We start from the raw sequence: 21,282 nt of genomic DNA on the forward strand, positions 1-21,282 counted from the left end.
GCCAGAGAACTCCCGACGAGACGACGTCGGCGTCTCCGGAGCGTCTCCGTCCGAGCGCGGCGCGATCTGATTCCCTCGGGTCCGACTCAGCACCCTACTCGGTTCGCATTAGAAAAGCGCGCGCGGGACGATTTAGGAGATCGCGAGGCTGCTCGTCGCTCATCACTATGTTATTTCGTCTAAAAGTCGCTCTACCGCTCACAGCCACCCGTCCAACCGCAGCAACACCTCCGCGTCTAACGCCGCGTAAGCTATCTGACTCCCCCTCAGCGGCCGTCGGTCCCAGTTCGACCGCTGCTCGCGCTTATCCAGCGTCGTCGCCTCCCCGCCCCCGCCCGCGCGCAGCCGCGCCGAGTCGCGCACGAGCTCTCTCAGGCCGAGATCCGGGTGCGTCTGGAGGTCCACGCACCCGCAACGCTCGTGCGACGCGGGCAAAGAATCGCCGCCGGAATCGCCGCCGCCGGACGCGCTCTCGAACCGCGAGAGACCGGCTCGGAGGCGGTGCCAGTCGTTGCTCCAGCCGAAGCCGAGTTTCTTCACGCGCGCGTCTCGCAACACGTCGCGCAACAACGCCGCCGCGGCGACCACGAACGCGTCGTTCTCTTCGTCGCCCTCCTTCGGGACCATGTCCACGACGTACGTCGCGTCCGCGCGCAAAGGCGCGAGCTGCACCGTCGACACCGGCCGCGGGTCGCGCCACTCCACGTCGATCGCGACGACGGGGACGTCCTCCGCGTCGCGAGGCGTCTCCGCTCGCAACGCGCAGCCGAAGATTTCCTCGCGGCACCGCGCCAGTCCCTCGACGTCCGCGACGAAGACCGCGGGCCGCGTCGGTCGCAAGAGCCCGGGAGCGCCGGCGTCGTCGATCGCGTCGGTCTCGTCGATCGACGGGAGGTCGCGCGGGTCCGAGGAACCGACGAGCGAGGGGTTCGTGGACGCGTACTCCGCCGCGGCGACGAAGGCTTCCTCGCGCAGCAACGCGTGGAAAATTTCACGCTCCGTCAGGAACGTGGCGGACGGCACGGACGCGCACGTGATGTCCATCACCCACGCGCCGGCGAGTCTGTGCACCGCGCGCGTGATGAACACGCTCGTCGCGGCGTCGGCGTCGGCCTCGGCGTCGGTTGACGTTTCATCTTCCGACCGCGACAGCGCCTCGGCCGCGGCGCGTTCGAACGACGCGAGGACGGGCGCGCGCCACGACGGCACGAGCGCGCCAAGCGGCGTCAACGCCGCGGAGGCCTCCGCGGCCAGCGCCGCGGGCGACCGCGCGCGCTCGACACTCTCGGCGCCGCCACCGCGCGGCGAAGACGCGGCGAGCCCGGACGCCACGAGCCCGGACGCGAGGTGCGCGACGCCGTCCTCGTCCGCCGCGAGCGCGTCCCACGCGGCGGCGGCGGCGGCGGCGAACGCGTCGACGTCGTCGTCGTCCTCCGCCGCATTCGCCGCCGCGACGCGCGTCGCCTCGACGAGATCTCCGAGCTCGCGCGCGTCGCACCCCGCGCACGCGCGCTTCGCCGCGTCCGCGATGGCGTCGCGCGATGGGTACGGCCCGCGGACGCCGACCGCGGTGGATAAAATCTGGAAAGAAGCGGCGCCGCCGCACGCCTCGAAGACGTCGCGGCACGACACGTTCGTCAGCGTCATCTCGCTCGCGACCGCGGCGGCCGCGCACGCGAGCGCATTCCCCGCGGCTCGTCGCCGCCGCGCGAGGCGTTTGGGCTCGGTGCGTCCGCGCGGAACGAGCGCGGGCGTCGCGGCGACCGCGCACAACGTCGCCGCCGCGGCGCTCTCGTCCCTCGCTTCTCTCAACGCGACGCGCAGGACGTTGATCGCTCGCCCCGTCACCGCGTTCGCGCCGCCGCTCACGCCGCCCTCGATGAGCGCCTCGACGATCTCGAACATCTCTCTCGAATGCTTCGCGTCGTCGCTCGGGGAGACGGCGCACGCGTCGACGACGCCCGCGACGGCGCACGCGTCGACGACGCCTGCGACGGCGCGTTCGAACGTCGACCACAACCCCGCCTCTCGCGCCTGCTTCCGCGCTCGCGCCTCTTCCGGGGTCGGCGCCGCCGGCGCGCGCGGGACCGCGGTCGACGGAAACGGGTCCTCGTACTTGCCCCCGCGCGACAGGTTCGCGAACTCCCCTCGCGACTTGTTCAGCTTCTGGAATTTCCCGCGGCGCGACGCCCGAGTGCTCAACCCCCGGCCGGGCTCCGCCGCCTCTTCCGCGTAAAACCTGACGTCTAAATCACCGTACGACAGCCCGTCCGAGTGCGTCTCGCGGTAGTTCACCCACGGCTCCCCGGCGGCGTCTTCGCGCTTCTCCGCGGCGGCGATCAAGTCGCACGTCTCCTGCGTGCAGTGCGACAACGCGAGCGAGTACGGGGACTGCCCTTTGTTGTTTATGATCTTACACCGCGCGCCGCGCTCGAGGAGGAACGCGGCCACGTCGTCGCGGCACCGCGTTATCGCGTAGAAGATGGCGGTCTTGCCGTAGTTGTATTTTCCGATGCTGATGTCGTTCACGAGCGCGTCCCCGCCTTCGCTCAAGAGCACCCGCGCGGTCGCGAGGGAGCCTCGCCAGGCGGCGAGATGTATCGGCGCCTTCCCCGAGTGCTCCGCTCTCGCGCGGACGTCCACGGTCCCGGTCGCGATGAGCGCCGCGAGGGCGTCTTCCTCGTCGCCGACCAAGTACTTCTGCGGGATGATCTTGCCCCCACCCGCGATGCCCTTCGCGGCGGCCGCGCGCCACGCCTCCTCGTCCTCGCCGAGGTCGATGGGCGCGACGTCGGAGGATGACGACGTCGTCGTTTTCGACGTGTCGACGCCTCCGCCCTTGTCGTCGCCTCCGCCCTTCTCCGGCAGCGTCATCGTCGCTCTCGCGACGAGTCGGCGCGCCCTCGCGCGATTCACGCGCGCGCGCGCCGGGCAGAACGACGCCCGGAGAGGCTCCGGGCGCAGTGTGCTGCCGCCGCGCATTCGTCACTGCGGCGCGTCGTCGTCGCGGAAAACATCTTTTGAACGCGAAACGCGAAACGCGAAGCGAAAGTCGACGAGCCGAACGTCCGTCCGTCTTTCGCTCTTCCGTTCCCGTCGGCGTCACAAGCGGAGACGCGCGAGGACTTCGTCGAACTCCACGCCGCGACGACACGTCGCGCCCCGCCTTCGACGCCCTCGAACGTCGCGCGAGAACGGAACCCCCGTCGGTGAGATCGGCGCGCGGAGGAGCAGATCGGCTCGGATCTGAGAGAAACTCTGCGCCGCGGCACCTTAGTTAGGTCAACAAGCGAACCGTCCGCGCGCGTCGTCGACTCGCGCAATGTTCCAAACCAGGAGCGAGTACGATCGCGGCGTGAACACGTTCTCCCCCGAGGGACGCCTCTTCCAGGTCGAGTACGCGATCGAGGCGATCAAGCTCGGATCGACCGCGATCGCGATCCGCACCGATCACGGCGTCGTCCTCGCGGTCGAGAAACGAATGAGCTCCCCGCTCATGGAACCGTCGTCGCTCGACAAGATCATGGAGATCGACTCCCACATCGCGTGCGCGGTGTCCGGGCTCACCGCGGATGCGCAGAGCATGGTGGAGCACGGACGCGTGCAGGCGCAGAACCACTACTTCACGTACAACGAGCCGATGCCGGCGCAGGCGCTCACGCAGGCGCTGTGCGATCTGGGCGCCAACTTTGGCACGGGCGAGGAGGACTCGATGTCGCGGCCGTTCGGCGTCGCGCTGCTCGTGGCCGGGTACGACGAGGACGAGGGGTACCAGCTGTACCACACCGACCCGTCCGGGACGTTTCTGAAGTACAAGGCGAAGGCGATCGGCAGCGGGAGCGAGGGCGCGCAGACGACGCTCCAGGAGGAGTATAAGGATGATTTTACGCTGGAGCAGGCGGAGACGCTAGCGCTGAGCACGCTGAAGGCGGTCATGGAGGAGAAGGTGAACACGACAAACGTCGACATGGCGTGCGTGGGGCCAAAGTACAAGCGTTACGGGAACGACGAGATCAAGGCGATCATCGATCGGCTGTGACGCGTCTGGGAGAGATGAGAATCGATCGACGCGTCTGTGAATGAGTGAAACGATCTCGCGGGGGGGGGGGAGCGGCGGCGCGGCGCGTAGACGTCAACGCTCGTGAACGCGACGCCAGCCACGTTTCACCGAGGACCGACGCGACGCTTCATCTCGTTCGTCGATTCGTCGATTCGTCAACGTGCGAATAAAAAGGCTAAGGCGTCCGCGCATCGACCGACCGACCGACCGACGACGCGTCTCACTTTTTCCGCGTCGACCGTCCTCCGCCGCGTCCGCCGTCGTCGGCGTCGTCTCCTCTCGTCCCCCGCCGCGCCTCGCCGGGCGACGCCGTCTCGGTCTCCACCTCCGCCGCCGCGGCGGCGGCGGCGGCGAAATCCGCGCCGTCTATCTCCGCGAACGCCGGAGCATCACCCCCACCACCACCACCCCCGACCCCGCCCTCCGCGCCCTCCTCCGCGCGATGAAGGTCCAACCTCGACAGCCCGTCCTCGTTCAGCGCCATCTGTTGCAGGACGTAGTTGGCGTCGTGGATCTGAAACGGCGCGTCGTTGAAGTCGAAGTGCACCAGCTGCTGGTCCTCGGAGATCTCGATCTCCACCGTCGCCGTCGGCGCGGTCTGGACGAGGATGAACGGCAGCTGAATCCCGTTCGGGGTCTCCCCGCGCGTCGCTCTCGTCTCGTTTCGCCGCAGAAGCGCCTGATACGACTTGTACTGCTCCACGAGCTCTTGCAGGTGGGCGTTTTTCTTCTCGATGGACGCCTGGACGCGCTTCTTCTCCGCGAGGAGCTTCTCGTACTCCGCCGCGTCGCCCCCTCCTCCGCCCCCCCCTCCGACGCCGCCGCCTCCGACGCCCCCGGCGATCTGCGGCAACCCTTTCCACGTGATCTCCTTCTTCTCTTTCGTGATGATGTCCATCGCCATCAACACGTTCAACGCGTCGTACACGCGTCGTCGGATGTTCTTCTCGTCGTACGCCTGATCCGCGCAGAATTTGGGGTCGTCCGGTTTCGAGAACTCCGCGACGAGCTCGTCCGCTACCTCGTTGTACGTCGTCTTGTGCTTCTCCTCCACCTTCTCGCACACCTTCATGCTGAAGTGCCGCAAGCCTTTCCCGTTTTTCTCCTTCTCCGCGGTGTTCATCCCTCCGGTGCTTCCCCCGGTCCCCCCACCGGAAGCGAGCTGTTTCCGCTTCTTCGAGCTGCTCGGCGGCGGCGGCGTGGGCGTCACCTCACTCTGGGAGATCCTCGCCTGCTTCTTGATCGCGCTCGCGGGCGGGGACGACGGGTCCGCGGTCGCGCCCGCCGCCGTCGTCGCGTCCGAGAGCCGTCGTCGCGATTGCTCCACCGCCTCCGCCGCCGCCGCCACCGCGCCCTGACCGATCAGCCCGCCTTCGTTCGCGCCGCCTCTGAACGGACTTCCTATCGGGATCGGCTCGCGCTTCACCCCCGCGCGCTGCGCCAGGTCGTCGTTCATCACGCCGAGGCCGTCGTCGACCCCGAGCGAGTCTAACCCGGTCGGGACTGTCGTCGGAGGAGGAGGAGGGATGGAGGAGGGTGAGTCCGTCGCCGCGTCGTCAAGTGCGTTCTATACACTGGTCCCCATACGACCGCGTTCGCGTGGTGAACGCCGATCCTTAAGGACTTTGCCCGGCGCTTCTCTCCGCCCACCCCTCGCTTTCAATCCCCGCCCTCGACGCCTTTCGACTCCACCTGACGCCTTTGAACTCCACCCCGACGTTTTGATCGCGCGGGGGGGGCGGCGAGGGGGGCGGCGGTCGGCGCCGCGCGCGACGGCCGCGGAAGCGCGCGGACGCGCGCGGGATCGAGCGGGTGGAGGGTGGAGACGCGCGGCGCGCGGTCGCGGCGGCGCGCGCGGCGACGCGCCGAGAGTGGGGACGCGCGCGCGGGCGGGGGATGCGCGATCGATCGCACCTGGACCCGGCTCGGCGTCCAACCCCGCGTCCGTCCCCGGCATGACCCCGGTCGGCTCGGGGAGGATATCGAACTCGCTCGCGAAGTTATACATCCCCTGTTCGCTCGAACGCGTGGAAGACTGTCGTGAGTAAACGTCGGCGCGGAGAACGGAGGGAAAGACGCGCGTCGACGGCGCCGCGCGCGTCGTCTCCGGCGGAGGGTCGTGTCGTTGTCGGACGGCATCGTCGTCGCGAATCGCACCGTATCCCGGAAGCTCTCCATCAAGTCCGCGTTCAGGGCGTCGTCCGCGCCGAGGACCCCCCCCGGTCCGTTAGGGTTCGACATCGGTGCCAACACGATCTCAGGACGCCTTTTCTCTCCTCCCCGCGCGCGCGTGCGTGCCGCGGCCGTCGCGCGCCGTCGTTCTCCGCGCGCAGGTTGTAGGCAATCGCCGCGATGTTATTTTTTATTCGGTCGCTTCGGTGGCGAAAGGTCGTCAGGCGACGGCGAATATGCTCGCGTCTGACTGGTTGCTCATACGAAGGGCAGAAACACGTGCGGTAAAAAAATATCAGGGCGGAGGTTAGAGGTCGCGATCGCGATGAACGAAGTCCAGCGCGTTCGGGCGACCGGAACGCCCCGCGCGCTCGCGCTCGCTCCCGCGGTCGTCACAAGACGACGCGACCGGGCGAGGCGGCGTCTCGGTGCCCCGAGCGTCCTCGCGGGACCGCGCGAGGCGCGCGAGGCGCGCGGTCGCGCCGGGCGGGATGGCGGACGACGAGGTGCGCCGCCGCGACGTCCCGTCCCGTCCCGTCGCGTCGTCGCGTCGTCGCGTCGTCGCGTCGTCGGCCGCTGATGACTTCGTTCGTCCGTTTTTTGAACCCGCCCGGGTGCCGCGTCCGCCCGATGACCCCGCGCTCCCCAACACCCCCTCGCCACCGCGACAGTACGAGGACGACTTCGAGAGCGACGAGAACGACGACGGGTCGAGCGAGGACGAGTACGAGGACGACTTCGAGGACGACGTTCCCGCGACGCCGAGGAACGCCGCGCCCGCGGGGTTCGAGGATCCCGAGGATCTGGCGAGACGCGACGACGCGAGGCGGAGGGATGAATACCACGCGGCGCGACCGCCCGCGCCGGCGACGCTGGCGATCCATCCCGCGCGCGGCTTCAGCTTCGGCGACGAGTGCGCGGCGATGAACCGCGCGTACAGGCGTCGGCGCGCGCGTCGAGTCGGCGAGCGCGCGTCGACGTCGGCTTCCTCCGAGGCGACGGGGACGACGACGGCGGCGCGACATCCGACGAGACCGACGGACGCGCGACGGCGTATCAAACGCTTCGCGCTCATCGCGCGCGCGGTGAAGCTGACGCACGAAGACGCCGCGTGCGCGGCGGAGAGCATCGTGGACGTCGCGCCCATGGACGCGCGGACGATGCATCTTCGAGGGATCGGATCGAGCGCGGGGTCCAACGCGAAACTCGCGACGACGCAGACGAGAGGCGGCGACGACGTCCGCGAGTTCACGACGCAGACCGAGCTCGGCGACCGCAGAGACGTCGTGAGCCAGTGCCCGGAGGACCTCGGGACGAGCCGCGAGCGGTGCGAGGCGATGCGCGGCGTCGCCGGCGTCGATTCGCGCGAGGAGAGGCGGGCGACGGCGGCGAGAACCGCGACGCGTTGGGCGAGGGCGACCGGGGATCTGCAGCACAGCAAAGACCGGCGCCTGAGCGCGTTCATCGCGCGCGCGGGCGCGTGCGCGGACGTGCTCCTGCGCGAGCGGCGCGTCGCGAGCGGCGCGACGTGCGGCGTCATGCGGCGCGCGAACGGCGAGATGAAGCCCAACGCGGTGAAGGGCGCCGCGGGCTCGCTCACCGCGGGGTACGTGGCTCTCCACGACGACGCGCTCACGAGGAACCGCCGCGTGATGGCGACCGCGTTCGCGCCATCCGGGACGCGAACCGGCGCGGCGTCGCTGCTCATCGCGTACGGTCCGAGCGACGCGCGCGCGCACGGAGTGGAAGGGGACGGGCTGCTGTTGGTTTGGGATTTAGCCGCCGCCGCGACGCCGCGGCCGTCGGCGGCGATGCGATGCGAGGGCACGCCGACGTGCGTCGCGTGGGGGCCGGGGCGCGCGCGCGCGCTCGCGTTTTGCGGCACCGAGGACGGCGCGTTGTGCGCGTGGGACTTGCGCGAGCTGGAGGATCACCACCGCGCGGGAGGCGGCGGCGGCGAGGCGGGATCCGCGGACGAGTCGGAGAAATTCCCCGTCCTCCGCGGCGGCGCGATCCGACGGCCGTCGTACTGCACGGAAGCGCACTCCGCGACGTTCCCGGAGGACGGCGGGTCGATCGTGTCCGTGGGCGTCGCGATGGACGCCGTCGGGGACGACGACGCGACCGGAACCGGCGACGACGCGCGCGGGAAGACGAGCGAGTTCCACGTCGTCGCCGTCGACTGCTGGGGCGTCGCGAACTCGTACCTCGTCTCGACGCTGACGAAACGAGAAGCCGCGGACGCGGCGCTGTCGGACATGGGCATGCGGTTCGGGTCTCGCGTCCGACTCGTGAGGGCGTCTTCGGAGCTGAGGTACGGCGGCGAGGGCGACCGCGGCGGGAGCGGCGGGCAGCGCGTGAGAGACGCGGTGGTCGTGAATCGAGCCGGGCTCGCGTCGGAGTTTTTCGTCGCCACCGAGTCCGGGCGAGTCCTTCGCGGGGCGCGGTACGGCGTCGCGCCGCTCCCGAGAGCGTTCGCGCTGTGCGATCCGCTCGAGCCCGGTCGCGGCGCCGCGGTCGCGCCGATGAACGCGGCGGTGTCGATCAGTTTCAACCCGGTGTTTGAACGCGCGTTTCTCGCCGCGCACGTCAACGGTTCCATCGGTTTGTACGTCGACGCGAGAGGAAGCCTCGCGCTTCGACGGTGGGACGGCGTCACCGGCGGGGAGATCGTGTGCGTGCGCTGGTCCCTCGCGCGACCGTCGATGTTCTTCGTGTTGGACTCGCTGTGTTACGTGCACGTGTTCGACGTGCTCACGCGAGCGACGAACGATCCGATCCACGTGGAGTGCTTCGGTAAGGTTGAACGCATCGTCTCGCTCGAGCTCGCCGCCGCCGGGGACGACGACGGCGACGGCGGCTCGGGGAAGCAGTACCTCGCGTCGTTGGCGTACGATGACGGACGGACGGACGTGCACGAGATAAGCGCGGAGTTTAAGCGGTGTACTAGGGAGGAGATGGACGCGACGCGCGCGTTGCTCACTTAGAGGTTAGAGGTTTTGTCTCTCGTCGATCGCGATGCTAATAAATACGCGCCGCGTTCGTTCACGCGTCGCGTCGGTCTACGTCTATCAGCGCCCTCGCGTTATTCCTACGATCCCGGCGCGCCGCCCAATAACGCGCCTCTGGTCGCCCGCACGTCGTCTTCTTGTGACCGTGCTCGCCGCATATGCTGCACGGCTGCGTGGCTGGGAAATTCGATTTAATCCGCCCGCCGTCCAGCATCCGCCGCCGTAATATGCCCACGTAGTTCGCCCGGTGTCGTCGTAACCCCCGTTTCGCGGCGGCATCCTCCGCGGACAGCGTCGGGTCCGCGATCATGTCCTCCGCGGCTAACGTCGCGAGCTCGCGTTCCCTCGCGTCGATCGCGCCGTCGCTCGCGCCGTCGAAATCCTCGCCGTCGAAATCCTCGCGCGAAAAGTCGTCGTCGTCCTCCGCGTCCCACCCCGCCTCTTCCAACCGCGTCGCCTTATTCCTCACGTTCACGCGATACTTCGCGTCTATCCCCACCGTCTCGCACGCCTCCGAGAGCGACAACCACCCCGACGTCGACTCGCGCCTTCGAAGCAGCCACAACTTCGCGGCGACCGTCTCCTTCCCGTCGTCCCTCGCCGTCCCCGGCCCCCAGCACGTCCTCGCGTCGTGTCCGAACACGCCGCACTTCCCGCACCTGCGCGTCGCGAGCGATCGCTTCACCGCGGGCGAGGACGACAGCGCGACCGGGCACGACCGGCGGTTGTGCCCGCGCTCGCCGCATACGCCGCAGCGATTCGAGACTTTCGACGCGCTCAGAACGCTCGCCTCGCGGCCGCTCGTCCACAACGTCACGTCGTCCTCCTCCGTCGGTCGGCCCCGCGCGTCCACGCTCTTCCGCGCGCGCCGCGCGTCGGCGCCGCCGTACTTCTGCTCGTAGTACGCGACTAAATCTTTCCCTCGGCGTCGACCGGACGCGCTCGCGCCCCGCGTCGTTGTCGTCGTCTTCGTCTTCGTCGTCGTCGTCTCGTTCGGGTTCGGTCGCGCGCGGAGCGTCGCGTCGAGGACGCATCCGCGCGCGTCGTGCCCGAGCGCGCCGCAGACGCCGCAGCGCGTCAGCGCGAGCCGCGTCGCGTTCGCGTTCGCGTTCGCCGCGGCGGTCGCGTCCGATTTCGCGACCGCGGCGTCGTGCGCCGCGTTGATGCCGGACCGCCACGCGTCGACCGCGGAGAGATCCCCGAGCGACGCGTACAATCCGAGCTGCGCGCTGAGGCCCGCGAAGAGCTCGCGCTGCTGCCGCCGCCCCGCGCCCGTCGCGTCCGTCGCGCCAGTCGCGGGCGAGGCGACGCGCGCGCCTCGCGCGGCGGGGCGGAAGCTCGGCGTCGGCGTCGGCGGCGCCGCGGTGTCGTCCGCGGCGTCGTCGTCTTCGTCGTCGTCGTCGTCGCGAGCGGACGATCGACGCGACGACGACGACGACGCGCGCGCGACGGCACCGTCGACGCGGCGTTTCGCCGCGGTCGCGCATCGACGCCCGCGCGCGCGATGCGGGCCCGCCGAGCACCGCGCCCCCGCCCACCACGCGCGCGGCGGCGCCGCCTGCGCCATGTCGTCTGCGCTCGCGTCGCGCGCGCGGGGCGGGCGTCGAAACTTCTCTCGTCCCCTCGGAGACGACGACGCGACGCGGCAGCCAGGCGCAGCGCAATCGTCTGATGCCGCGGATCCAAGTCACCAATTCCGGAAGGAGCAATCGAACGATTCCGACGCGCCGCGCGTCAGATTCGAGCGCGCGAGCGAGCTCGCGTTTCGCACTTCGCCGGCAATCATGGCTGCCGATAACTACCTGTGCGCGCCCCGCCCTGGTCGCGTCCCAGGCGCCGTCCGCGGCGGCGACGGCGTCGGACGTCGCGTCCGCTAATTAATTTTGCATTCCCCATTTCCACACCTTGCGGACAATTCCGCGGACGGAATCGAATTGCTCGCGACGAACGACGCTGACGCGCGCGTCCCACCCCTCCCCTCACCCCTCACCCCCTCCCCAGGCTGCACGACAAAGCCCTCGCGGCGACGCTGCAGTCGTCCATGGACTTCTCGCAGCTCGAGGACGCGGACCCGTCGTGCGCGGACGGCTCGCGCGTCTTCTACGAGCGCGAGGTGCCCTTCGAACTTCGCAGCGTGGACGGACTCGAGACCCCGGAGGAGGTGGGCACGCTCGAGGCGGTGCGAGTGAAAATCTGCGTGCAAGGCCCGGACGGCGCGTACACGAATGTCAAGATCGAGCTGTGCTCGGAGAGCAACTTGTTCTTCCACTACACGCACGACCTGGACACCGCGGCGTACGCGGCGTTGCAGGAGGGGCAGAGGCTCATGGTGGATTTCAAAGACTACCCCGCGGTGATTCAGAGGAACCTGAACAACTGCATCAAGCAACCGCACGCGTTCCTCGCGGTGCTCGTGATGCAAAAGACCGGCGGCGCGAGGTTGGACTTCATTCAAAACATGGAGTACAAGTTCGTGGAGCTGCTGTCGATCGACTTGGACTCCACGCCGGAGGAGGCGACGCGCGCGCACGTGACGTATCGATACAACGCGATGAAAGGGCGACTCGCGCTGTGCCAGGCGAGGCTCGCGGACGTGAACGCGCTCGTGAAGATCAAGAACCCGTCGCTTCTGTTGCAGCTGAAGAACGAGGAGCGGTCGCGGAAGGGGGTCCGGTCGCCGTGACGAGCGTCGCGTCGGTCGTCGGTGGTCGGGTCGGCGACGAGCGAGAGCGGAGGGAGAGAGAAGGGGGACGTGTACAGTGAGTACTAAGCGTGCGAGTCAGCCGTTCGCGAGCGCGAACGGCGGCGGCGAACGGAGCGAGCGCGGCGAGGCGCGGCGCGTGTAAAGAATCAACTCAATTGTTAACAATCGACGCGCGCGCGCGCCGTCGCCGTCGCCGCGCGTCGTCACGAGAAAAACTTCAACCCCGGCCGGGGCCCGCCGCTCCCACCCGCGGGCGCGGCGCCCAACGGCTGCGACCGCCCGCGCGGCGGCGTCGGCGGCCGGTCGCGATTCAACCCCATCTGCCACGACCCGAGCATCTCCTCGTCCTCATCCTCCATCCCGTACAACGCCGCGGGCGGGAGCGGGTGGATCATCTTCGGATACAGCGTCAGGTCGCGCCCCAAGACGAGAATCGCCCCCGCGTTGTTCGCGGTGCCGCAATAATTCGTCGCGCTAAACACGGTGATCAACAACCCGCCGGCGAACCGCTCGAAGCCGTCCATGACGCACTCGTGCGCGCGGATGATCATCTGCAGATCGTTCGTCTCGCAAAACTTCCGGACGCGGTCGGGGCCGAACGTCACGAGCCCGGGACCGCGCGCGTTCGGTCGCAGACCCTCGATCTTATCGTTCTCCGTCGGGTCGGACCAGAGGACGTCCATCAGCGTGATCCCGCCGCTGTCCATCGTGAGCGGACGTTCGAGCGCCTCGAGCTGCGAGATGTGCGTGATCGACCGCCCGATGCCGCCGTGCATGCACGCGACGCGGTCTTCGATCACCGCCGCGAGCGGGAGCCACTGGAACATCGTGTTGAAGCGGTTCCACGCGATGGATCCGGCTTCCTCGCCGAGGCGTTCGATGCACTCGATCCGGAAACCGAACAACGCGTTGATGTCCGCCTCCTCGTGGTTTCCTCGCAGCAGATGCACGTTCTCGGGGTACTCCACCTTCAGCGCGAGGAGCAGCGACATCGTCTCGAGCGAGAACGCCCCGCGGTCGACGTAATCTCCTAAGAACAAGTAGTCGATGTACGCGATGTCCCCCGCGGTGGACGGCGAGCCGTACTCCGCGAACAGACGCATCAGATCCCCGAATTGCCCGTGCAGGTCGCCGAAAATTTTCGTCGGCGCTCTCAAGCGCAGAACCGTGGACTCCTTCGCGAATATTTCCTCCGCGGCGGCGCACAGCTCGTCGATCTCCGCGGCGTCTAGGATGAACGACCGGTCCGCGGGGGGCTCCCACGCCCGCGGGTGCAAAAGTTCCGCGAGAACTTTCTTGTGCACGCTGTCGTCCGCGCCGTCGTCCTCGGCGTCGAACCCGCCTCTCCCGTCGGGGGTGCCGTACCCGGGGTCCATCATCGCCGGCGTTTTTCTCTCGCTCCCCGGGCCGCCGCCGCTCTTCTTATCGCTCTCCAGCAAATGAACCCCCGGACCGATCCGCTTGTTCTCGTTCTCGAACTGATCGATCGACAGCTGCCGGACCAGCGACCCCAACCCTCCGCTCGAGTCCGCGCCCGCGGCGACCACGACCGCGCGGTGATGCAGCCGCACGTCCGTCCCGGGCGTCCCCCGCGTCCGGGCACCCGTGCTATTCGCTCGCTTAGACACGGACCCGGGAGACGGCGTGCGCGCGGAGGCTCCGCCGCCGGAGGCTTCGGGCGGGGAGTCTAAGGACACGGACGTGCGCTCCGCGAGCGCGACGGCGGCTTCGGCTTCGTCCGAGGAGAGCTTCGCGAGCGACGCCGCGCCGATGTTCGGCGGCGAGCCGTCGTCGCTCCCGGGGGAGTCGACCGCGAAGGAACCCCCGAGCGGCGTCCCGAACCCGCCGGTCCGATTAGATTGGTTCTTCCCGCCGTTCTTCTTCCCGCTCGCGTCCGACGACGTCGCGCGCGTCGTCGTCGTCGTCGTCTCGGTTTTCAACGGCGGCAACCCCCCCATCTCGACGGCGCGCGTCGCGTCGTCCAAAAGCCCGACGTCCGCGAGCCAGTCCCTCCACGCGGGCGCGTTCACGTCGATCACCTCGCTCAGCGCCGCGAGCGCCTCCGCGCGCGTCATCCCGCTCTCGCTCAAGGACTCCTCGGACACGTACATGTCGCCGAGGAGATTGCCGCCGCGCAACCCGCCGCACGAAAACACGAGCGGCCCGACGCCGGCGACGGCGTGCCGACACCGCCGAGACGCCGCCGCGCACGCCGCCTTGCTCCCCTTGTTATCCCCCGACGCGGTCACGAACGACCACCCCGCGCTCGGCCCCGCGGACGTGTTCAACACCGCGAGCGAGGACGCGTCGTCGACCATGCTGCCCCCCCCCAGCGCGCCGCCGGACACGTGCAGCCGCGTGCCGATGAACGCGACGCTGTGCTGATACCGCGCCGTCGGCGCCTCCCCCGGCGCGGCCGCCCACTCCCACCGCCCGTCGCGGTGACGCGCCAGACCGAACGCGTCCGCGAGCGGCGCGCTGTCCGCGCCGCGGCCGCCGCACAGGAGAAGCAGCCCGTCCGCCCTCGGCGCGGCGGCGGCGTACATGCGGGGCGGCGGGACGTCGCCCGTCGGGTTCATCTTGCTCCACTCGTACGGCTTGGACGTCGTGTCGAGGCACCACGCGTCGCCCAGCAGTTTCGACCCGTCGTTCCCGCCGTGGACGACCAAGAATCGCTGCGCGACGAACGCGACGACGTGCGCGTATCTCTGTCCAGGGCCTGGACCGCGGACGACGACGCGGTGCCACCGCGGCGCGCCCTGCAGGTCGAGGACGTGGAGGTCCTCCGACGCGAGCCCCGCGGGGCCGATGCCGCCTTGGACGACGATCATGTTGCCGACCGCCGCCGCGGAGTGCGCCGCGCGAGGGGACGGGCCCTCGCCCGAGGCTTCGATCTTGGTCCAAATCCCGGATCGCACGTCGAAGGAGTGCACGTCGGACGTCGCGCCGGCGAGGCCTGCGTGATGAGAGAGGATGGTAGAATGGAAGAGACGCGGGAGGTGAGGACGTGAGGAGGAGGACGCGTTCGTTGAGACGGCGCCGCGCGAAGGGGTCGAGCGAGCGAGAGCGGCGACGCGCGCGGGGGATGGACGCGGGAGACGCGCGCGAACACCGCGCGGGCGCGCGGGATGGAAAGCGCGCGCGCGTTCGACCGAGTCGCGCGAGATCGCGCGGCGTCGCGAGAAGACGCGCGCGCGAGATTTCATTTCGCGCGGGGCGGGGCGCCGTGGGCACGCCGCGCGAGAGGACTCACGTATCCCGCTCGTGCTGCCGTTCGGGCCGTCGCCCTCGAGCGCGGTCGCGCCTCCGAAGACGATCAGGCGCTGCCCGCCGCCGTCCGCGGGGACGCACGTCAGCGTGTGACCGCATCGAGGGCCGGGGTCGTCGTCGCTCCGCGCGACGTCGTGGTGGAACTGCGCGCACAACATCGCGCGATCCGAAATCGATCAATCGATAGTTCGATCGATCGCGGCGCGCTTCAAACGCGGAAGACGCGAACACCAGACGCGGTCGCCAGAGCCGCCCGAGTGAACGCGGTCGCGAAGAAACGCCGCGCGCGCGAGCGTCGCCGGGCTCGCGGAAACGGGCTCGCGTCGACGTGCGTCGCGCGAGTCGCTGTGGCGACGCGCGACCCGTCGCGTCGTCGCGCGCGTCCGGTCGGGCGAATGGTGGCGTCCCATAACCTGCACTAACTTATTTTCGCGAACTTTTCCGTTGAGCGAACCGGCGGAACTTCGGAAACGCTCGCCGGGCTTCCGGAGTTGAGTCATCGCCGACCACATCGTCCCGCGCGCGCGCGACGAGACGCGCGCGACGGCGGACCTCGACGCGTCCGCGATGGAGACGCTGCGCGGGAAGTACGACGCGACGACGCGTCTGCTCGCGGCGCAGTGCGATACGATCGAGCGGCTGCGCGCGGAGCTGAAATCGGCGCGCGCGGGCGCCGGGGACTGCGCGCCCTCGGCGACCGCGTCTCGAGAGGGGGGGAAGGAAAATCTCGAGACGCGCGGCGCGCGCGACGGCCCGCGCGACGGCGGCGTCGACGAGGGACGCGAGCGCGAGCATCGACGCGCGCGGAAAGTCATCAAGACGCAGGTGCGCGCCGCCGAGGATCGCGCCTCGCGCGTCGTCCCCCCCGACCCACCGCGCCCCGAGATCCCGTCGTCGTCCCGTCCACGCGCGCCGTTCCGTCGTCCATCACCGTCGCGCGTTCCGACGCGGAACCGCGCGCGTCGTCCCCCCCCCCTCCCCCTCGACGCGCGCGTCGCCGACGCCCGCTCCCCCGCCCTCCCGTCGTCCCAGAGCGATGAGATTCGCGCGTTGCGCGAGAACGTCGAGTGCGCGGAGGCGGCGTCCGAGGCGCTCGCGTCCAGGGCGCTCCTCGCCGAGCGCGCGCGGCGAGAGACGGAAGACGCGGCGACGATCCTTCGCGACGATTACGCCGCCGCGACGCAACGCGCCGTCTCCGACGCGACCACGGCCGCGACCGAACGCGACCTCGAGGCGGATCGCGCGGTTCGCGCGACGACGGAGCGCGACCGCGCGGAGGAGCGCGCGAAAGCCGCGGAGGAGCGCGCGAAAGCCGCGGAGGAGCTCGCGCGCGCGGCGTGCGACGACGCGAGAGACGCGCGCGACGCGGAGGCGGCGGCGACGCGCGCGGCGACGACGGCGGCGGCGGAAAACGCGACGACGCTCGAACGCCTCGACGCGACGCGATGCGAGCTCGAGGACGCGCGCGCGAGGCTCGCGACGTCCGACGCGCGAATTTCCGCCGCGAGGGAGGACCTCGCGTGGGCGAGGAAAGACGCGGACGAGGCGAGGGACGCGGCGCGCGTCGACGCCGCCGCCGTCGTCGCCGCGCGCGCGGACGTCGCCGCCGCCGCGGACGCGCGCGACCTCGCGACCGCGCGCGCGTCCGCCGCGGAAGCGCGGCTGGACGCGCTCGCGCGCGAGAAAAGCGACGCGCTCGCGAAGGTTGAGGACGCGCGGAGGGAGATGGAAGCGAGAGTGAACGACGTCAGCGCGGACCTCGCCGCCGCGCGCGCGGCGGCGACTGCGGCGCATAAGAAACTCCACGTGCAACGCGCGGAGGCGGATGACGCCGTCGCGAGCGAGCGCGAGCTCAGAGAACGCGCGGAGCGCGAGGCGGCGACGCTGAGAGAGAAGCTCGCGGCCGCGGAGGACGACTACGCGCACGCAGAACAGCTCACCGTGGAGGCGGTGCGCGAGCTGGAGACGGAACGCGCGGCGGCGCGAGCGGCGGCGGCGGAGGATTCGATCGAGGCGATCGTCGCCGCTCGCGTGAAGGACGCGATGGAGTCTCTGAACGCGGAGTGGGAAGCGAAGCTCGAGTCTGCTTGCTCGAAGAACGAAGGCGAAGTCGCCGCGTTGCGCGCGGCGGCGGCGAGCGCGGCGGAGAAGGCGGCGGCGGACGCGGAGGAAGCCGCCGCCGTCGCCGTCGCCGTCGCGGCGACGACGGAGGATGCGACGACGGAGACGGAGGTCGCGCCGCCGCCGGCGGCGACGACATCCCGCGGCATGACCCCGGCCGCGCCGTCGCCGCGTCCCGTCGCGAAGTTGATCATCCGCCCCAAGCACGCGCTCGCGCCGTCGAACAGCTCGCGGAAGACGCTGAGCAAACTGCGCGCGAAAGCCGCCGCGCTGCAAACGTCGCTCGCGCTCGAGCGATCGACCCGGGCCGAAAACGCCGCCGCGCGCGTCGCGTCGATCGAAGCGCGAGCGAAGCGCGAGACCGAGGCGCTGGAACGAAAAGCGCTCGCGCACGCCAAGGCGATGGAAGAACGCGTCGCGGAGGCGGAGGCGAAGCTGACCGCCGCCGCGGACCGGTGGCTCGTCGTCGGCGACGCGTACGAAGCGTCGACGAACGAAAAGCTCGCCGCGAACGCGAAGACGACGGACGCGTTCGGCGTTCGCGTCGACGCCGTCGCGGAGAATGCGACGGATGCGGTCGCGCGCGCGGAGGACGCGATGAAAGCGCTCGCGAGGAAGGAGAAAGACGTCTCGAAACGATTAGACGAGGGCGCGGCGACGCGAGAAGAAGAACTCGCCGCCGTCAAAAACGCGGCGAAGAAGAGCGCGGAACGCGTCGGCGCCGCGGAAGTCGCCAAGGCTGCCGCGGAAGCGCGAGCCGCGCACGCGGAGGCGCGGTTACGGCACGCGGAGGCGAACGAGTCCATCGCGGTCGCGGACGCGTCCGCGGCGAGGGACGCCGCGGACGCGGCGAAGGCGCGCGCGGTCGCCGCGGAGTCGCGCGCGAGCGAAATCGAAGCCGCGGCGTCGACGGCGGCGGCGACGGCGGCGTCCGCGCTCGCCGCGCTCAAGGCGGACCTCGCGAAGGCGACCGCGGAGGCGGACGCCGCCAAAGACGCGTCAGCGGAGGCGATCGCGAGGGCGGACCGCGCGGAGGACGCGCGGACGCGGTCGAACGTCGACGTCGTCGACGCGCTCGCGAGGGCGCGCGCGGCGGAGAGCGCCGCGGCGGTTTCCAAAAACGAAGCCCTCGAGGCGTGCGCGCGCGCGGAACGCGCGGAGACCGCGCTCGAGGGCGCGGTAACGCGCGCGGCCGCCGCGGAAGCCGCGGCGTTGGACGCGAAGCTCGAAGCGCACCGCGCGTCGTTGGCCGAGGGCGAGGCGAAAGCCGCGGCGGAGATGAGCGAAATGCGCGCGGAAGCCGCGGAGGCGGCGGCGGAGACGGAGGCGGAAGCTGCCGAAGCGTTAGGGATCACGGACGGGTCCAAGGGCGCGCGCGCGATGGCCGCGGCGGCGCGGACGGTCAGAGACGCGCGCGCCGCCGCGACGGCCGCGGAGAAGGCGCGCGCGGTCGCGGCGAAGGAAGCCGAGGAAGCCGTCGCGGCGGCGCATTCGCGCGCGTCCGCCGCGGAGACGAACGCAACGCTCGAGCGCGCGCGCGCGGCGGAAGCGATCGAGGCTGCGGAGGCGCGCGCGCGCGACGCGACCGCCGCCGCGATCGAGGCTGCGGAGGCGCGCGTCGTGGACGCCGAGCGCGCGAGCGCGGACGCGGAGAGACGGGTGGCGGCGGCGGAGGCCAAGGCGGCGGCGGCGGCGAAGACGGCGGTGCTCGACGCGGAGGCGAGGGTCGCCGCGGAAGCGTGCGCGGCGGCGGCGCGCGAGACCGCCGCCGCCGCGTCCGCGGCCGCCAAAGTCGCGGAGACGCGCGCCGCGCGCGCGGAGGCTGAGGCGAGAGAGGCGTCGGAGAGACTGCGCGACGCGGAGGCGAACGTCGTGAAGGAGCGCGCCGTCGCCGCCGCGGCGATTGAAAAGGCGCGAGAGCGCGCGGACGAGACGGCTTGCGCCGCCGCCGCGAAGCTCGCCGCCGCGAAGGTGCGCGTCGCGGAGGCGGAGATGGCCGCCGCGGCCGCGGTCGCCGCCGCGAACGCGGACCACGCGGCGGCGATCAAACTGTCGGACGAAAAGGTGTCGGAAGCGATGAAACTGTCCGAAGAAAAGGTGTCGGAAGCGATGAAACTGTCCGAAGAAAAGGTGTCGGAAGCGATGAAACTGTCCGAAGAAAAGGTGTCGGAAGCGATGAAACGCGCGGACGAAAAGGTGTCGGAAGCGATGAAACGCGCGGACGAAGCCGCCGCGCGCGCGCTCGAGACGGAACGCGCCGCGGAGGCGGCCATCTCGAGGGCGCTGTCCGACGCGGAGAGCGATTCGCTTCGCGCGGTGACCGCGGCGAGGGACGAGGTGAAGGCGTCGATGCAGCGCGCGCTCGACGAGGCGACGCGCGCCGCGGAGGACGCGCGATCGCGCGGCGAGCGAGCCGTCGAGGACGCGAAGCGAGCGGCGGAGAAGGCTGCCGCGGAGGCGTGGGCGACGAAGGTCAAAGCCGCGGAGGAGACCGCGCGCGCCGAGCGCCTTGGCGCGACCGCCGCGGAAGCCGCGGCGGCCAAGCTCAAGACACGCGCGGAGGCTGCGGAAGCCGCGCGCGCCGCCGCCATCTCGCGCGCGGAGCTCGCGGAGGCGTCCGCCGCCGACGCCGAGGCGCGCGCGGCGGCGTCGGACGCGCAGGCGGCGAGCTCGCAAAACGCCGCCGCCGCGGCGTTCGCGCGCGCGGTCGCCGCGGAAGCCGCCGCCGCGAGATCAGAGCTCATCGCGGACGCCGCGGACGACTCTCGCGAGCGCGCGGAGGACGCCGCCGCGGACGCCGCGGACACGCTCGCAGACGCGGAGGCGGCTCGGAGGGAGGCGACGCGCGCGCGCCGCGACGCGGAACGCGCGAGGGACGAGGCGGAGTCGACGCTGAGCGACCACGCGCGCATCCTTCGCGAGGCCGAGTCGCGGCTTCGGGAGATGCAGAATGCGTTCGAGGAGGCGAACGAGCGCGCGTCCGCCGCGGAGTGCGAGCTCGAGCGCGTGCGAAGAGGCGTCGCGACGGCGGCGGCGAGCGTGCAGGGCTCGGGCGGCGCGGAGAGTCCGAGCGCGATCGAGGGCGAGAATCGCTGGAGACTCGCGCAGAGGAAGCAGCAGTCGATCGTGTCGCGGCTGCGGACGCGAATCGGCGCGAACGCCGCGAGCTTGAGCTTGAACGTGTTCGCGGACGAGCCGAGCCTGTCGACGTCGAAGCCCGCGGCGGGCGGAGGGGGCGAGGGACGCGACGCGGCGGACGATCCGTCGACGCCGACGTCGCGCGCCGCCGCGGCGAACGCGTTCGATAACGTGCACACGCCGTCGCCGCAACAGCCGCGGCGTCTTCCCGCGCCCGCGGCGCGGTCCGCGTCGCCGCTGGGGGAGTTCGTGTCGCCTCCCGCGGCGTCGATAACGCGCCACACGCAGCCGTTATACAGCGCCAACGCGCGCGCGGCGCCGGGGACGCCGGCGGGGGCGGGGACGCCCGCGAGCCCGGCTGTCGCTCGCGCGCAAGCGACAGCGGCGGCGGCGCTCGCTTCCGTCAGAGGCGCCGCCGCCGCGCTCGCGAGCGTCAGGGAGGCGTACGATAACACGCCGAAGGCGAACCGGAGGAGTAAGGTTGCCGCCGCGGCGGCGCGCGCGGTCAAGGGTTCGGGTTTCGTCGCGCCGGGGAAAGAAAACGTCGGCGGCGGCGGCGCGGAGAAGGGTCGGGGCGTCGCGGGCGACGCGGAGTTCCTGAACGCGCGCGAGCCGCTGGGGAGGGTGATCATGTAGCAGACACTAGCGACTCTGAGAGTTTCGCATGACAACTGCGGGTATTTATTCATCATCGTTCACTTAACGTCACTGCGGCGCCGTCGTCCGGAACTCTCGGCTCAACGAAAATTGGCGCCAGGCATGCAGTAGCGCGGGCGGCAGGATATTTTTATTTGACGAGCAGAATA

The 21,282-nt window shown here is 70.7% G+C and overlaps 8 protein-coding genes across 8 annotated transcripts; 4 read left to right on the top strand and 4 right to left on the bottom strand.

Annotated features, from left to right (window-relative positions):
* Window positions 1-198: 198 nt before the first annotated feature.
* Window positions 199-2,874, bottom strand: MICPUCDRAFT_57219 (uncharacterized protein; the record flags this gene model as incomplete). Its single annotated transcript, XM_003058049.1, has 1 exon — window positions 199-2,874. One exon carries the CDS (start codon window positions 2,872-2,874, stop codon window positions 199-201), a length of 2,676 nt encoding a protein of 891 aa, XP_003058095.1.
* A 238-nt stretch (window positions 2,875-3,112) lies between these two features.
* MICPUCDRAFT_49545 (uncharacterized protein) lies at window positions 3,113-4,099 on the top strand. Its single transcript, XM_003057678.1, has one exon. It carries the CDS (start codon window positions 3,323-3,325, stop codon window positions 4,037-4,039), a length of 717 nt encoding a protein of 238 aa, XP_003057724.1. The 5' UTR covers window positions 3,113-3,322; the 3' UTR covers window positions 4,040-4,099.
* Window positions 4,100-4,280: 181 nt separating this feature from the next.
* Window positions 4,281-6,370, bottom strand: MICPUCDRAFT_57221 (dp-like protein; the record flags this gene model as incomplete). Its single annotated transcript, XM_003058050.1, has 3 exons — window positions 6,218-6,370; window positions 5,975-6,071; window positions 4,281-5,563 (listed from the first exon to the last, which is right to left on the bottom strand). The coding sequence occupies exons 1-3, from the start codon at window positions 6,299-6,301 to the stop codon at window positions 4,281-4,283; spliced, it is 1,464 nt and encodes a 487-aa protein (XP_003058096.1). The 5' UTR covers window positions 6,302-6,370.
* Window positions 6,371-6,635: 265 nt separating this feature from the next.
* MICPUCDRAFT_57222 (uncharacterized protein) lies at window positions 6,636-9,255 on the top strand. The gene is made up of 2 exons (XM_003057679.1): window positions 6,636-6,738; window positions 6,904-9,255. The coding sequence occupies exons 1-2, from the start codon at window positions 6,724-6,726 to the stop codon at window positions 9,217-9,219; spliced, it is 2,331 nt and encodes a 776-aa protein (XP_003057725.1). The 5' UTR covers window positions 6,636-6,723; the 3' UTR covers window positions 9,220-9,255.
* A 22-nt stretch (window positions 9,256-9,277) lies between these two features.
* Window positions 9,278-10,810, bottom strand: MICPUCDRAFT_57223 (uncharacterized protein; the record flags this gene model as incomplete). The annotated part of the gene is made up of 1 exon (XM_003058051.1): window positions 9,278-10,810. One exon carries the CDS (start codon window positions 10,808-10,810, stop codon window positions 9,278-9,280), a length of 1,533 nt encoding a protein of 510 aa, XP_003058097.1.
* Window positions 10,811-11,284: 474 nt separating this feature from the next.
* MICPUCDRAFT_67320 (uncharacterized protein) lies at window positions 11,285-12,107 on the top strand (the record flags this gene model as incomplete). The annotated part of the gene is made up of 1 exon (XM_003057680.1): window positions 11,285-12,107. One exon carries the CDS (start codon window positions 11,285-11,287, stop codon window positions 11,924-11,926), a length of 642 nt encoding a protein of 213 aa, XP_003057726.1. The 3' UTR covers window positions 11,927-12,107.
* MICPUCDRAFT_32951 (uncharacterized protein) lies at window positions 12,088-15,375 on the bottom strand (the record flags this gene model as incomplete). Its single annotated transcript, XM_003058052.1, has 4 exons — window positions 12,088-13,341; window positions 13,393-13,875; window positions 13,978-14,903; window positions 15,201-15,375. The coding sequence occupies 4 exons, from the start codon at window positions 15,373-15,375 to the stop codon at window positions 12,151-12,153; spliced, it is 2,775 nt and encodes a 924-aa protein (XP_003058098.1). The 3' UTR covers window positions 12,088-12,150.
* A 409-nt stretch (window positions 15,376-15,784) lies between these two features.
* On the top strand, window positions 15,785-21,112 carry MICPUCDRAFT_57226 (uncharacterized protein; the record flags this gene model as incomplete). The annotated part of the gene is made up of 1 exon (XM_003057681.1): window positions 15,785-21,112. The coding sequence occupies one exon, from the start codon at window positions 15,785-15,787 to the stop codon at window positions 21,110-21,112; it is 5,328 nt and encodes a 1,775-aa protein (XP_003057727.1).
* Window positions 21,113-21,282: the final 170 nt, after the last annotated feature.

This window comes from Micromonas pusilla (genome assembly GCF_000151265.4).
Source record: "Micromonas pusilla CCMP1545 genomic scaffold MICPUCscaffold_4, whole genome shotgun sequence".
In the NCBI taxonomy this organism is placed as follows: Eukaryota; Viridiplantae; Chlorophyta; class Mamiellophyceae; order Mamiellales; family Mamiellaceae; genus Micromonas; species Micromonas pusilla.